General features: G+C 34.6%; 1 protein-coding gene across 1 annotated transcript; it reads right to left on the reverse strand.

The window, feature by feature from the left end:
• Nucleotides 1–557: 557 nt before the first annotated feature.
• LOC141686709 (uncharacterized) lies at nucleotides 558–1,839 on the reverse strand. Its single transcript, XM_074491760.1, has 3 exons — nucleotides 1,644–1,839; nucleotides 1,385–1,514; nucleotides 558–1,311 (listed from the first exon to the last, which is right to left on the reverse strand). The coding sequence occupies exons 1-3, from the start codon at nucleotides 1,798–1,800 to the stop codon at nucleotides 789–791; spliced, it is 810 nt and encodes a 269-aa protein (XP_074347861.1). The 5' UTR covers nucleotides 1,801–1,839; the 3' UTR covers nucleotides 558–788.
• Between the last annotated feature and the right edge of the window lie 12,987 nt (nucleotides 1,840–14,826).

Consider the following 14,826-nt stretch of genomic DNA (forward strand, 5'->3'; position numbering starts at 1 on the left):
CATAATCATACTTAAAAATTATTTCTTTTAATTCATTTAAGTTTAAAAAAATTCTGACTTGTAAAATTAATCAAACACTTACCTTAACATACCTAACTTGTAAGTATTATCTACTTATCACTTTTAAGTCACTTATTAATTTTAAATTATAAGTTACATATTTTAAGATTTGCTAGACGGACACTAAATCTGGGAGTCTTTAGGTTATGAATGAAATAGAAATTATATAGAAGTTAAATTAAAATGTATTGCAAGTCATAAGTAACAAAGGATTTGAGATAATGTAACAAGTTAACTCGGTGCAAGATCAATTATTGAGGTTAATACTAATAAGAAACTAGGAAGTATTGAATACTACTTTCAAGAGTTGTGTTGTGCATAAGATCAAAATTAACTATTTTACATTTCTTTAGATTATTGTACAATTGAAGAACTGAAGACTTTCTCCATGTCCTGAAATGAGAGTATACATGGTTGATTTGAATAGTTGCTGACAGTTTTGACAAACCCAGAATTCATACTTATTGCATCTCATAAAAGGAAAGTCGGACATGGTGTGATAGTCAAGTCTCAAGCGATTTATTTACGCATCATCATTTTAACTATTTGAACCGTAAAAACAAGAAAAGTCTAATAGGATCCTCCATGTAACGCGCTGATGTGGGAGTCTTCCGCGCCTTACATTTCATAGAAGAGTTTCATTAAAATTTAAAAACAACATTTTTTTTGCTAGGGGTTTGGTTGATATGCTAGTTGTGCTAATTCCTTCCTTATTAGCATTTTAAATATTAGAAAAGGGGAGTGCCTAAACTCTGCAGAGTAGCTCTAGTTGCTGCAGAAACAGCACTAAAATTGCCCTGAAAGTCATCCAAGTTCCACAAACTGCCATCCCAATAGCAATCCTGATCCGTCGAGGACTCAGCAACAGATGCATAGCCATTGAAACTAATCATTGCCATAGACGAATATCCATTTTCTTGATCATGGTCAGCTGTATGTGGATAACTGTTTGAACTACCAATGCTGTCTTGCTGCTTTATCATTAGTTGATGTTGAGGCAGAGATGGCATTTGCTCTTGGCTTTGGTCTTGTAAATTGGACATAACCCTTTTCATGTCCACTTCATATTGCTTTTTCTGCTGTTGAAGTAGAAGTTGTTGCTGTTGAAATTGTTGCCGTCTTAGTATTCTTGCCTTGGACTTGGCTGCATCGCCTGCTGAAACTTTGCTCTTCTTCTTAAAATGAGTTCTCCAGTAGTTCTTGATTTCATTGTCTGTTCTTCCTGGCAAGTTTCTTGCAATCGTAGACCATCTAAATTTGAATATACTAATTAGTTATCAAGTTATACTATACTTGTGCCTGCGTGTGTGTACACTATCATTACCTGTTTCCCCATCTAGCATGGAGCTCAAGAATAACACTCTCTTCATGTGGGGTGATTTGCCCTCTCTTCAAGTCCGGTCTCAAGTAATTAACCCACCTTAGTCTACAGCTTTTTCCATTCCTCTTTAAACCTAAACAATCCGGAAAAAAGGATTGGATTACAAAATCTATAAACTATTAAAGCAAGTACACAAAGTACAAGACTCCCGCATCAGCATGATACGTTATAATTTGGGAAACAAATCGATTAATTTACAAACCTTGAAGGCGAGCAACAGAGTTCCATCTTCCTTCCCCATGCACCTTAACATACTCAGTCAGCAATCTATCTTCATCTGCAGTCCAAGGCCCTTTTCTCCACCCTTCTTCTATTACTCCCCACCCAATATTTTCTGCCATTATTCCTAAAGACATCATGTAGCCGGCCAATTTAGAAAAATAATCTACTGTTTTTTGCTAGAAGCTTGTCTTCAAAATTCTATGCCATCAATTGTCTCGTGTTTGCTCGTATTTATATCTGCTCAAAAGGCTACTACTTTCACTCAGCAGTCATTTTCATTGTATCAAATCCGCACTCTCTTCCCCTTGTCACACTATTACATGTCATAAAATACCATATAAATGCAATGTTAACACTGGAAGTTACCAGCTTACCCATGTACTCTTGTCGTACTCAAATATAAAATAAGATATCATGAAGAGTGCAAGTAACATAGGACGAGAGGTATCTATTAGGCTGAATCCTGCATAATTCTTGTATGAACATAAAGTTTTATAGACTGATTCGAAATTTAAATAAGATAATACCAGAAGGTTTCGAATGCTAAAAAAGCTCTTTAGACATAAAAATTGTTGTGTAAAAAAGCTTTATGAAGAAGTTAAAATGCTGCCAAGGGTCTGGGTGACATGTTCTAATGTGTATCAAAATCAATTAGAGAGTATATCTGTTGATTGTAAAGTGAGTATTAAACAAAGGCCACGTACACCAGAGGGCTTATGCATCTAGACACTAAAAAAATAAACAAATTAATAATATTTAGGATATATAATAGAGGGTGGCATAGGTGGCCTATTATTTAAGTTTGATAATTACTGCAAAACCAATAGAGATGAAGCAGGTGTTGTCTTGCTTACTTCTTAAGGAGATCGTATATTTGGTAATCACCATCGTAGTGTTCGTAAGTGTATTATTTTGGATGCTATTTTGGGCACAGTGCTATATATCATTCATGTTAATATACGTCAGGGGAACAGCTGGTTTTCAATTGAAAATTTGAAGATCAACAGTAACAAGAAGAGGCATAAGACAGTAACTAATACTCCCTCCGTTATCAAAAGGATTGAGCACCGGGATTAAGAAATATGTATAAAGTAGTGAAAAAGAGAAAAAAAGTGATTAAAGTGATGGGACTCATTAATTTATAATGTATAAAATGGAGATAGTGTGGTAAAAGTAGTGTGAAGATGGGAAATGGAGGGACCCATTAATTATTTTTGGTAAATTTTGAAATGTAAAGAAATGGATGAGATATCTCAAAAAGGAAAGTGTAAGGAAATGAAAAAAACGGAGGGACTACTATATAGTACTATATAGTTAATCTCAAACTTTACAGCATCTGAGTTGAGTAAGACTCAATATAAGACTCTCGCTTAACTAATTAATATATAGTTCATCTCAAATCATAAGACAACGGAGGAAGACTCTCGCTTAACTAATATATAAGGCGTTCACCCCACAATTAGAACTCTAACACGTGAAGTAATCATTCAATTTAAAATTAGAATGTGAAGTAATCATTCAATTTAAAATTTTAAGATAGCATAGAAAAGTCTCAAACTTATAACAAACATAGTAAATATTTAAAATTTATTTTATAAACATTGGCAATGCAAATGATACGGGATCGTCACACGATCGTGTTAAGATTCCTACAAGTGAGTTAATAATAATTCTTTTTGGAAACAGTAAACACACAGCAAGTACTCTCCATCATGATGTACTGATAGAGTGGAATGAAATCTTAAAAAGGAGAAAAGAGAAAATCCTTAACATAAATGTATAAAGCTTGTTCAAGTGAGCTAGCTAGCATGCTTGATTTAGTGGGTTGGAATAGTCATCAAATTAGCATATCAAAGGCATTACAAGAAGATATCTTTACCCTCCACATCAAATATCAAGTGCTTGCTTTTTTACTGCAACTTTTTAGCTGGAGTTTTTTAAACTTAAATTTCATGTCATGTAGATTAAGATAAGAAAGTACTGGAATAATTTAATATTTGAGTTGATCTCTGTGTTTCTTTATTGCTTTTTGCGTACTTGTGTTTTTGCTTATGCTTATCAAAGAATGTTGGGACATGCCAACTTCATTAGTTTCTAGAAACATTTGTATAATTGCCCCTCTCTCTTTTTTAATAATATCTATATTTTGATATTTACCAGGTTGTGGGATCTGCATATCTTTATCATAATCTTTCGAGATAGATTTTCTTTGTAATTTTTTGTGATCACATGAATGATGGAATCTTGTAAATTCAGATCTTTATTTTTATATCTGTTCTTGTTATAAGTTTCTTGATCTGGGGATTTTGTAAGATGGACTTATTTCAGTTAAAATAACTTGCAGTAGGTTGACAGATTAGTATTCAAACTTACGTGCCTAGTTGGAACAATTATCAAACTGAGAGATCCTTACTTTGGCCTATATTCTCCTATTAATATGAGTTCTTTTAGAAACTGTTTTCCTAACTTTTACTCCCTCTGTTCCAAAATGTTTTGCCTCTTTTGACATTTTGTACTGTTCATGTTAAACGATTGACTACCAATTTACGTCTAATTTATAAAATAAATATAGTCATGAGTGATTTTGTTGGATTCGTATTTATAAGTACTTTAATACAATGAAATTTTATATTTAATATTAATACGAAATTAAAGATATTAACAATCAAAAGTATGTATTGACAAACATGTATAACACAAACATGAAACGTTTTTAGGGACGGAGGAAGTATCTATGTTTTCTTTGTTAAACATCCTATTTAAGAACTAATTAAACTATTGTCCTCCCTGCGGAAGTTCAAGAGTTTGACTCCTCCTATATGCGTGTGTAATTAATTAGAAAAAAATATTACCCGTATTTCTTCTTATTACATTTCTTTCTATATTATTGGCGGTATAATCAATTACCGGTTTAAAGATTCATCAAAATTATTTGAAAATATGATGAGATGGACTGCGCACACATGCACAAAGTACAATCCTCTTCTCCTTTACGAGCCTTTACGCAAGTTATGGTAAAATGGAGATGAGTACATTTTTCTTTCAATCCCATTCCCATATAAGGAGTTACTATCAAGACCTTTTGGTCTCAAGGAGTTGGGAGTGAAAAATGGTACGCAAATTACATGTTCCAAACAATCGTCGATCAATTAATTGGGATATTTTCAAATGAGTTTGGCGGAACTTTTGATTATTGGTAGGCAAAAAGAATAAGTAAGATGAGATTGAATCTTAAAATTAGTGCATAAATTCATAGTTGAATCCAGAAGGTAGGAGACATGTTTCAACTGCGAAGCACTCATGACTCGAGTCTTGCATGATGCTTAAGTTTGTTAAATATGCAAAGTCGGTAAAAAGCTTTTAAAAAGTTCTTCAATATCTATAGTTCGAAATCGTACAATAAATGGTAATTATTGAGGTTTTTAACACATTGATTTTATAATGTACTTGAGTCTACATAATCATTTTTTTTCTGGCGTCTTGTTTGAGAACGACCATACCTGCATGCCTAAAAGATTAAAAAATATTTATCGTGCCATGGCTCTTCGTACGTAGTTATTACCTAGAACCGTATCGGATATAATTAAAAGTGAATAGGAGAAAAAAAATTGTATTTTACACCTTTATTTTGATAAAAATTATTTTTATATACCTATTTTCAGGACTTTTACCTAATAGAGCTTGTCGGGTAAGATTTTTCATCTATATCTGGTCCGATCTCTGTCCCCGGCCCGATTTGTCTTGCTTTACTATATATATTCTTATTTTTGTTCAAAGTATATATGTGTCAGAAGTCGAACACATATCATCATCCCATTCACACAAGGATGATGAACCACTCTGACCAGGTAATCTTAGCTTTTCATTTTACAACTTCTAAGTTTTAATAGAGGTGAAAAACCAAAATATCCATCATTTAGGGGGCAAATGTCCAAAATATCAATAGGCGGGAGTGTTCGCCCAAAATACCCGTTGAACACGCATTCTACATACGCGTATTCAATTTTTAAAAAAAAACAAAGGATACGCATTACAGGAATGCGTATTCACTTTTGTCTTTAAGTGAATACGCATTCTTGGAATGCGAATCTCTTTAAAAAAAATTTAAAACACGCATGTGTGTGCTGCGTATTCTTTGTTAATTTTTAAAAACATGTCATGAATGCGTATTCAGTGGGTATTTTGGGCGGAACGTACCGTCAGTAGGCATTTTGGGCGATTGGAGTTGTAAAATAGTATATTTTGGGCATTCTTTCTTTTAATAGCTCATTAATAATATTATTGTTTTATTTAATATTAAAACAAAAATTCTACTTAAATAAAATTAATTACTAAACTATAATTTTATTTTGTAAAGCTATTCTAAAAGTCACTGCATAATTTTTTTTTATTAGAGCATTCCAAATACAACTTATATACTATTATTTTTTTTCCTGATTGAATCATCATTACAACTATTATAATTATAGTGAAAACTCGATAACTGAATATTTGATAAATATATAAATTACATAACTTGCCTTCCTAGTAGTTAAATTCCATTTTCAATATTATTTAAGATATTTTTTAAAAGTCAAATGGCGAGTGAGCTATGACAAATGTACTTTGATTTTGTATTAAAATTTTATATGGTCACATGATAAAATTATTATAATTTGTACTATAATATATGTTTTTGCTAATATTTTCCTATATCTTGCATGAAAAATTTTGTTTAATAAAAGTTTTGGTTATAAAAAAAAATCCTCAATTCCTCGTGGGGATCCCCGTTCTTCATTTGGACTGAAAATGGGAATGATATATAGGTTCCAGACGGGAAGTGGGTCGGGGATGGGGATCAGGTTTGAAGTAGGGGACCGAGGGTCAGGATAGCAGAACTCGGCCCCGAGATGACCCGACATCTATTCCTGTTAATGTTGATTTCAGCCGGGAAAAGTTAGTATAAACCTTTTTAACGGTAGAAAAGTTGTGTATGTATCAATTTGGCTTTATGTAATGAGAACTTAGTCCTAATTGTTGTCTTTTTTCAATATATTTCATCATTTTTTTAGAAATCATGGTAGAGAAGTGTAAATTCGGTTTCAAAATCTAAATCTTCATGTTCATGATTGGGTACATCAGCTTCAAATATTGCATTGTAGTTGAGGACTTCATCTTTCAATATCCCTAATCTCACTCTCATTTTTCTTGGTCCAAAATGATCAAAGGATTATTTTAGGGCAATTTGTGGTAGTTAAATGAACTTTCAAAATGAACAAAACGTATAAAATTAGGGTTTAATTATTCAAATACTAAATTACCAATCTTGACTATCGTTAATAGTCATAATCAACGAAATTATGCTCCATGAATATAAGTTGAATTAGGTTTTTACCAACCATAAGGGTCGACAACAAGGTTTTAAATTTTAATATTATCGGTCTTTTTATTTATTTAAATGAACATATTGAAATGCTTGTTTGCTTTTGTTATATTAATAATTTCATTGTTAATGTATATTACACACCTATATTTATGTTAGGTTTCGTGACATAAAATGCAGCGAGAAATAAAATATATAAACCGTAAAAATAGAAACAAATTGAAACCCACCGCATAATTCATGCGAAAATTGATATTTAATTTGTGGATGAGATATTTACCTTACGAAACTTTACGATTATGGTTATCTATGGAGGTTCTTACTTTAATCGATCACCACGTCTGTCGCTGAGCGATCTACGCCGTATATGTATCCACACGAAAACTTGAGCGGAGGAGGCATGTACGAACACTGAAAATCTAAACTTGTTCTTCTTCTTCTTCTTCTTCTTCTTCATCTTCTTCTCTCTCCAACTACTAGGGTTTTGTATATTTTATCTAGTAAAAAATTTAGCCCACTTAATTAGTCAAAAAGTGATTATATATGAGAGAGATATAAATGAATTTTAACTCTAATCTAAATTAGAGTTATTTAAAATCCAAAATTCTTACTTGTTTTCTAATTAAGTCTTACTTGTTCATCAAGCAACTGAATATTGATTTTAATAATTATAAATTCGAATTTCATTTATTATATTAATTAAGTCCAACTTAGTTAATAATAAATAATTCAAATTTCTTATTTAATTCAAATATGAATTTAAACTATATATATTCCTCCAAGCTTTTATTGTGTGACCCTATATGTTATTATTACGTTAACAATAATTTTAACATCTCATATTAAAATTATAAACAATGATCGACATCTAGTAATACATCATTGCTACCCAAGTAATAATAATTAAATTGGTGATCGAATAAACCTTTCGTGAATAATGTATAATGTAATATAATCTCTTTACCCATATATTATAGATTAAATTAGAGGTATGTAATGTGTCATCCTCATTATAGTTTAATCCATGTTTCTTTTATCAATGAGTAGACTGTTGTGCAAGACATGCATGTACTATAACAAGACTAAGTCATATTAACAACCCTAAGATTTAGTTGTATGATTGTCTAAATCTGTACTTTTGTATTATATTACTTGAGTCTGTAAATATGTTAAAGATCAGACTGAAGTATTTTTCTGTAAACAGTCTCAAGCCTAAGAATAAACTCTGAAAGAAGATCAATAAGATCATGCCTCAAAGAAAAGGTGAAGAAGCTTGGAGTTGAATAAATCTATTTTAGGAAAAATGTTCTAAGTCATGATATCTACAAGTCATAGATCAAGTCATATAAAGAAGTCATTCGAGAACTCCAGAATGACTTATGGAATGACTTATCGAGAAGTCCAAATTGGCTTATAGAGAAGTCCCAGAGATATAGACAATTCAAATGAAGATATGAAGATTGGAGATATCGACAAGTCAATTTCTCATTAGAGATCTCAGAGATATCTACAAGTCAAAATTTATATAGAGATCTCTGAGATATCGACAAGTTATTTTATATATAGAGAATTCAGAGATATCGACAAGTCAAAATGAAGATATGAAGATTGGAGATATCGACAAGCCAATTTTCTCATTAGAGATCTTAGAGATATCGACAAGTCAAAATGCTTATTGAGATCTCAGAGATATCGACAAGTCATTTCTACATGCAGAGTTTTGGAGACCTCGACAAGCCAAGTTCACTTATAGAGAACTAAGAGACTTCGACAAGTCAAAGACACTTATAGAGAACTAAGGATCTCGATAAACCATTATACTTATCGATATGTCAGTTCTCTATACAGTCAAACTGGAGATCTCGATATGAACCTCAAGTACAGAATGCAGACAAGTTAAATATTCAAGATTATCAATCAACAAACGATTTAATCACTTAGATTGAAAAGTCTACAAAAGTAGCTTGAAGAGTACAAGATCGACGACCAAGATTAACTGACAAAGGAAAGTCACATAATTACACGATTTGCAAAGATACACTAAGCCAGAAATAAAAAGCTTTCGAGATAACTTAAAGTAAGGTTTAGTACATCTTATTGCATGCTGTGTAATCTTGTGTTTATTAATCTATAAAGTAAACACTGGTCCTGTATTTTAGTTGTGAAAAAAGATCTAGATTTTCTAATAACTCTCTCAAGAAAGAAGCTGATTTCTTTACTTACAAAGAATCCAGGATTGTAGCAAGACATACTTAATTTTAATACAAAGTTAAGTGAATTTCAAAAATACTGTGTTTATTGTGCATGTTTTGTTTATTCTGTTAAACACAATATCTCTACAAATTAGACAGATTTGTTCAGCATTCGAAATATTTTTAAGGCTGGTCATCCCAGCTTACTATGGTCCTAGAATGTTAAGGTTGAAACACGCGCTAATATTCACGCAAGTATACGCGATCGCAAGTAATATAAAATAAAGTTTAGTTCGTTCCCACAAGGATTGGTTTATGTTAATTTCACTCAATATATCTATGCAACACTGGTATGGCTATTATCCAATGCTAAGATGAATAACAAATTGAGGTTGTTTATAACTATAATTAACTAAGAGATTATACTAAAGAACATTAACTAAGAGAGTAAAGAGAGTTGAATACTATATGACACAAACATTGGATTCTAACTTCATTAAATACTTCATTCAATAGACTTTTTGTTCTTAACCTTAACATGTAATGGTGATGATACTAATCAGATAACACGAAAATGATAAACGCCAACTTTTATTGTACGAATACCATACTACCAGACATCCATAAAAGAGATAGAAGCTGAATAGATACCAATTATATTGAGACCCTATATGTCTATAGAATTTAACAACATAACAGTTTAATGCACGAGTTATCTATCGTCATTACATAGGGCAGGTAAGATGGTTAGAATTACCTACGAATCATGCATAACAATTATACATGAACCTATGCTAGCATGGCAAGTTCTAAATCCTTAAATTGACTTTCGCTTTATTAAAGATTAACACACTATCTTATAAGATCGCGACACTCATAAGATGAATAAGCACAACCAATACTAGGTTATCATACAATCACCACACACTAAGGCATCAAAACAAATTAACTAAAGAAATCCATAAATAAATCCGTTAGAACCCCACAATAACGATTATCCATAAATAAATCCGTTAGAACCCCACAATAACGATTAGCCCATAATCGGACTCATCATCAACGTGGGTTCCGATGAAAGCATGGTATAATAAACATAGTCTTTATACTGAATAAATAATAAACCAAGTACGAAACAAGAGTATAGGTTCACGAATAAGAAAACTAGCATCCAAAGTTACAACTTAAAACAAAGAATCACAAGTATAAACTAGATCCTCTTCGCCTTGGTTGAATTGTGATCTACGGTCTTCTTACGCCTTCTCCTTAAGCTCTGGTACATCTTGTTATAAAAATCGACCTTAAGTTTTGTATATATAGCAGCCCATGCAGATTAGAAGTCCAACGGATCAAAATTCCAGAAGAAACAAGATTTAATTTTCCCGACCTAGCGCGGCCGCGCGCTTCACCAGCGCGGGTGCGCTGACATTCTGCTCTTTGGGCGCGGCCGCGCGCTACTACAGCGTGGGCGCGCCGTCTCTTTGGAGAAATTTTTGACTTCTTCTTTTCTTGTTGGTTTGAGCTTGTCTTTTCAGGAGCAATCTTCCCGACACATTCCTAGCACCATATTAGCATCAAAACAATTCCAATTCACCTGGATTCCTGTTAAATGCCTGAAATGCAAAACACGTTAAAAAACTAACAACTTGAGTACAAATCATCAATTCAAAGCTTTACGGGGCATTATAAAGTGTCATAAATGCCACTCAATATACCCCCAAACTTGAATCGATGCTTGTCCTCAAGCATAAACAAACTAAAAGAACAAGAAATAAAAATGCATGAATGCAACTATATGAATGCAACGATCCCCATAGAATAACTAAACCAACCAACAAGCAACATCTCAACAAATGCAGTTATTCGTACAAAGATCAATCAAGCCCTATAAATCAGTTTACAAGCCCAAAAATGTGTGTGTGTGTGCAAATGCTTACAGATATACTATCACAAGTAGATCAATAATCATGACTCACTACGCATCAAGGCAGTCGCAAGGTTACAAATAGAATAAAAGCTAAACTCAAAATAACTTATAACAGTTCAATTTTTATATCGGAGTTTTACATGGATTCAAGCTTTTATTCACAACACAAAACAACACAAATATGCTTAATTGACCATGCAATGAGTGAGGTCCACAAAAGACTTATATAATAATACCCATGAAGCGAGCATTAGGTTAGCGGTTCCCAGACTATAAAAAGTCTTAGGTCACTAGGCACAAAGTCCCCTAAGAACTTAATAACTCGAGTATTAAAGAGCCCACTCGTGATCAATTATGCATAAACACATATTTTTTTCTTTTGTTTTTCAAAAATTTCTGAACGAGTGTGTTTCGCTCCATCTCGTTTAACCCTAGACTACTCATATACAATGAGCCGGCTACTAGCCATTTGACACCTAGCCACAACTAGCAATGAAATCCAATTTTCTCCAATTTTTTTAAATATCCATGTTATTTTATCATTAAGAGAATATCCTAAATTCTAAATATAAACAAACGATTAAACTTCGACAAACAAATAAACCATGACCATGATCTAGCACTCAAGCAACCTGTAAGACTTAGTGAAATACAATTGTCTCTAGCATGCAAATCAACTTGACAAGACTTAACATCACTAAACACGACATCACTACACTAGCATCAATATCACAAATCAATTGGAAAAATCATCTAAGGGATCATATTATTATGCACATGCATGAAACTATATGAACAAACTATCATAAAAACTAAAAAAAACTACTACATGGAAAATATGCAACTATATGAACTAAACTAGCATGAATATGTAACTATAGGTGACTCACAAAAAATACATAATCCTTAACTACTACCCCCAAACTTATAATATTCACTGTCCTCAATGAAGGTAATAACAAGGAATCAGGCATACCTAATCAGAACCAGGGTCATCACCCTCAAGGGGTGGAATGTCAAGAGTGTCTGGAGGCGGATACACAGAATCCTCACCGAATACTGGCCAATGGATGTCAGCTCCTGTGGCTCTGAATATAGTCCCCAACTCCTGGGTGAGGTCATGTGTAAACCTGCTATTGATGTCATGCATCGCATCCATCCTCTTAGCTAAACGCCTATACTGCGTCGTACTCACCAGCACTGCCCTGTGCTTCCTCCTGCTGTTGCTGCGATCCCGAAGGACCAGCCTCCTCTCCCAACTAAGCTCTCCATGCTGCTCGACGAGCCTGCGAAGTCCCACCAATATAAGTCTGATCTGCTGGCCTTCCACCTGGCAGATGGTCATAAGAATATCCAAGCCCCTTAGGATCGGGCTCCCACCATACCACTTAGTCATATTCAACAACGTTGAACTATCAATCGGAGCAATAGGGAGCTGCAGCTACTCATGTGCGGGCCAATGAATGCCAACCACCGCACACAACTTCATCACAATGGACGCATAGGGTATCGAACCCGTAGTACTCCCTCGCAAGAACCTCAGAATACCCTGATAGATAACCATCCCAAGATCCACATAGTCTCCCTGAAGAATCCCCCACAATAAACGCCCACGCTCCACAGTAATCTTATGCACGTGAGAAGATGGCATGATGTTAACACAAATAAAAGAATTCCATGCACGTGCAAACCTTTTCATGCATGAAGCAGGGAACGTGGCATACTCATTCGTGCCCTTCTTGAACTTCCGATGAGTCTCAGGCACATAGAGATTAGCAACAATCAAATCCAAGTTAAACTCCTCCAGAGTCTTCTCATTCCAGTTCTCCCGATTAGGCCTCCTCTCGGGCTGCTCAATCGCCCTACGAATAGCCTCAGCACTGTACTCCACCGTCATCCCCCTAACCACCGTAAAACAGTTCTTCTCCGCCTTAGCGTTTGTATAGAACTCACGCACTACACTCATGGGCACAACAGCAGGTGTCTCGTAAAAAACAACCCAGCCCATCTCCATGATCATCTCCAACAACTTACCATCTTTTCTCGATGGCAGAAAACCACGCTCCTTGGCAATAGGCTTTGATAACAGCCTCACATATTCCGCCTCAGCTTCGGGAGTTGAAAGTTTAGGCCTCACACCACCTGCACTCGAAGAATCAGTGGTGTTGCTGCTTACTTGAGTTCTTTGTCTTTTTGGTGCCATTGAGATTGAATAAGTTTGAGAGAATAGAAGTTTATAAGAGAGATTTGTGTGTTTGAGAGTTTTGAGAAGTGATGGAGAAGTTTTTGTATAAGTGTATGTATATATAGGAGATTGGGAGAGAATTAGTTATGGAAAAGGAGTAGGAATTGATTATGAGAATAATGGGAATAATGGGTTTGATTTGGAGAGGGAAATTTGGGATGTGGAAGAGTAAATTTCAGGTGGGAATTAATTTTTTATTAAAATTCCCGAATTTGCACTCATTCTGACTTATATTTTTTTTGAACACAGGGACCCAGCGCGATCGCGCGCAACCTTAGCACGGGCACGCCGTGCTTCTGACATTTCAGCGCGGCCACCCCGCTAGGTAGCGCGCGCGCAGTTTCTAGAATTTGAGCGCGGCTGCCCCGCTGTATAGCACGGGCGCGCCGTGCTACTGTAGTTTGCCTTGAAATTTTCTATTTTTTGATTTTTTCTGTATTTTTCTCTTTTCTTTCTGCTTCCTCTACCTACTAATGTACAATAAACTTGGGTTGCCTCCTAAGAAGCGCTTGGTTTACGTCTTTAGCTTGACGTAGAATCTCGAGATCAAGTAGACAATAAAATGACACTAACCACCTCAGAGTTTTCTGTATCCCCATAGTAGTGCTTCAACCTCTAACCATTTATCTTAAATGCTTGGCCTGGATCATTCTTAAAAATCTCCACAGCTCCACGCGGAAACTCAGTTTTGATTATAAAAGGCCTGGACCATCTCGACTTCAATTTTCCAGGAAAAAGACGGAGACGAGAGTTAAATAACAGAACTTGTTGTCCCGGCACAAATGACTTGAGCACTAGACCCCTATCGTGCCACCTCTTGACTTTCTCCTTGTATATTTTGTTTTTTTCATACGCTTGAAGCTGAAATTCGTCGAGTTCATTTATTTGAAGCATTCTTTTCTTACTAGCTGCATCCAAATCAAGTTTCAACTTATTCAAAGCCCAATACCCTTTATGTTCGAGCTCCACAAGCAAATGACACCCCTTACCATAAACCAACTGAAATGATGACATTCCCAACGGAGTCTTGTACGCTGTTCTATATGCCCAAACTGCTTCATCAAGCTTCAAAGACCAGTCTTTCCTTGATGGACACACAACTTTCTCTAGAATACGCATAATCTCTCTATTAGACACATCATCTTGACCATTATTCTGAGGATGGTAGGCTGTAGCAATGCGATGATTCACATTATACCTTTGCATCATGGCAGTGAACTTGCGATTGCAAAAATGCGATCCCTCATCACTGATTATGACTCTTGGAGTCCCAAATCGTGTGAATATCTGCTTATGAAGAAAATTAAGCACTAACTTCACATCATTTGTCGGAAAAGCCTTGACTTCAACCCATTTTGACACATAATCGACCGCCAACAAGATATACTGATTATTGCAAGATGAGACAAACGGCCCCATGAAGTCGATTCTCCAAACATC

This window comes from Apium graveolens, chromosome 9, assembly GCF_009905375.1.
Source record: "Apium graveolens cultivar Ventura chromosome 9, ASM990537v1, whole genome shotgun sequence".
Lineage (NCBI taxonomy): Eukaryota > Viridiplantae > Streptophyta > Magnoliopsida > Apiales > Apiaceae > Apium > Apium graveolens.

Bases quoted from the DNA above. Each gene is read 5' to 3' on its own strand.
- LOC141686709 (XM_074491760.1), bottom strand. From the start codon at position 1,800: ATGATGTCTTTAGGAATAATGGCAGAAAATATTGGGTGGGGAGTAATA. The intron at 1,515-1,643 runs GTTTGTAAATTA...CGGATTGTTTAG, and splicing joins CTCTGTTGCTCGCCTTCAAG to GTTTAAAGAGGAATGGAAAA. The intron at 1,312-1,384 runs GTAATGATAGTG...ATTCAAATTTAG, and splicing joins CATGCTAGATGGGGAAACAG to ATGGTCTACGATTGCAAGAA.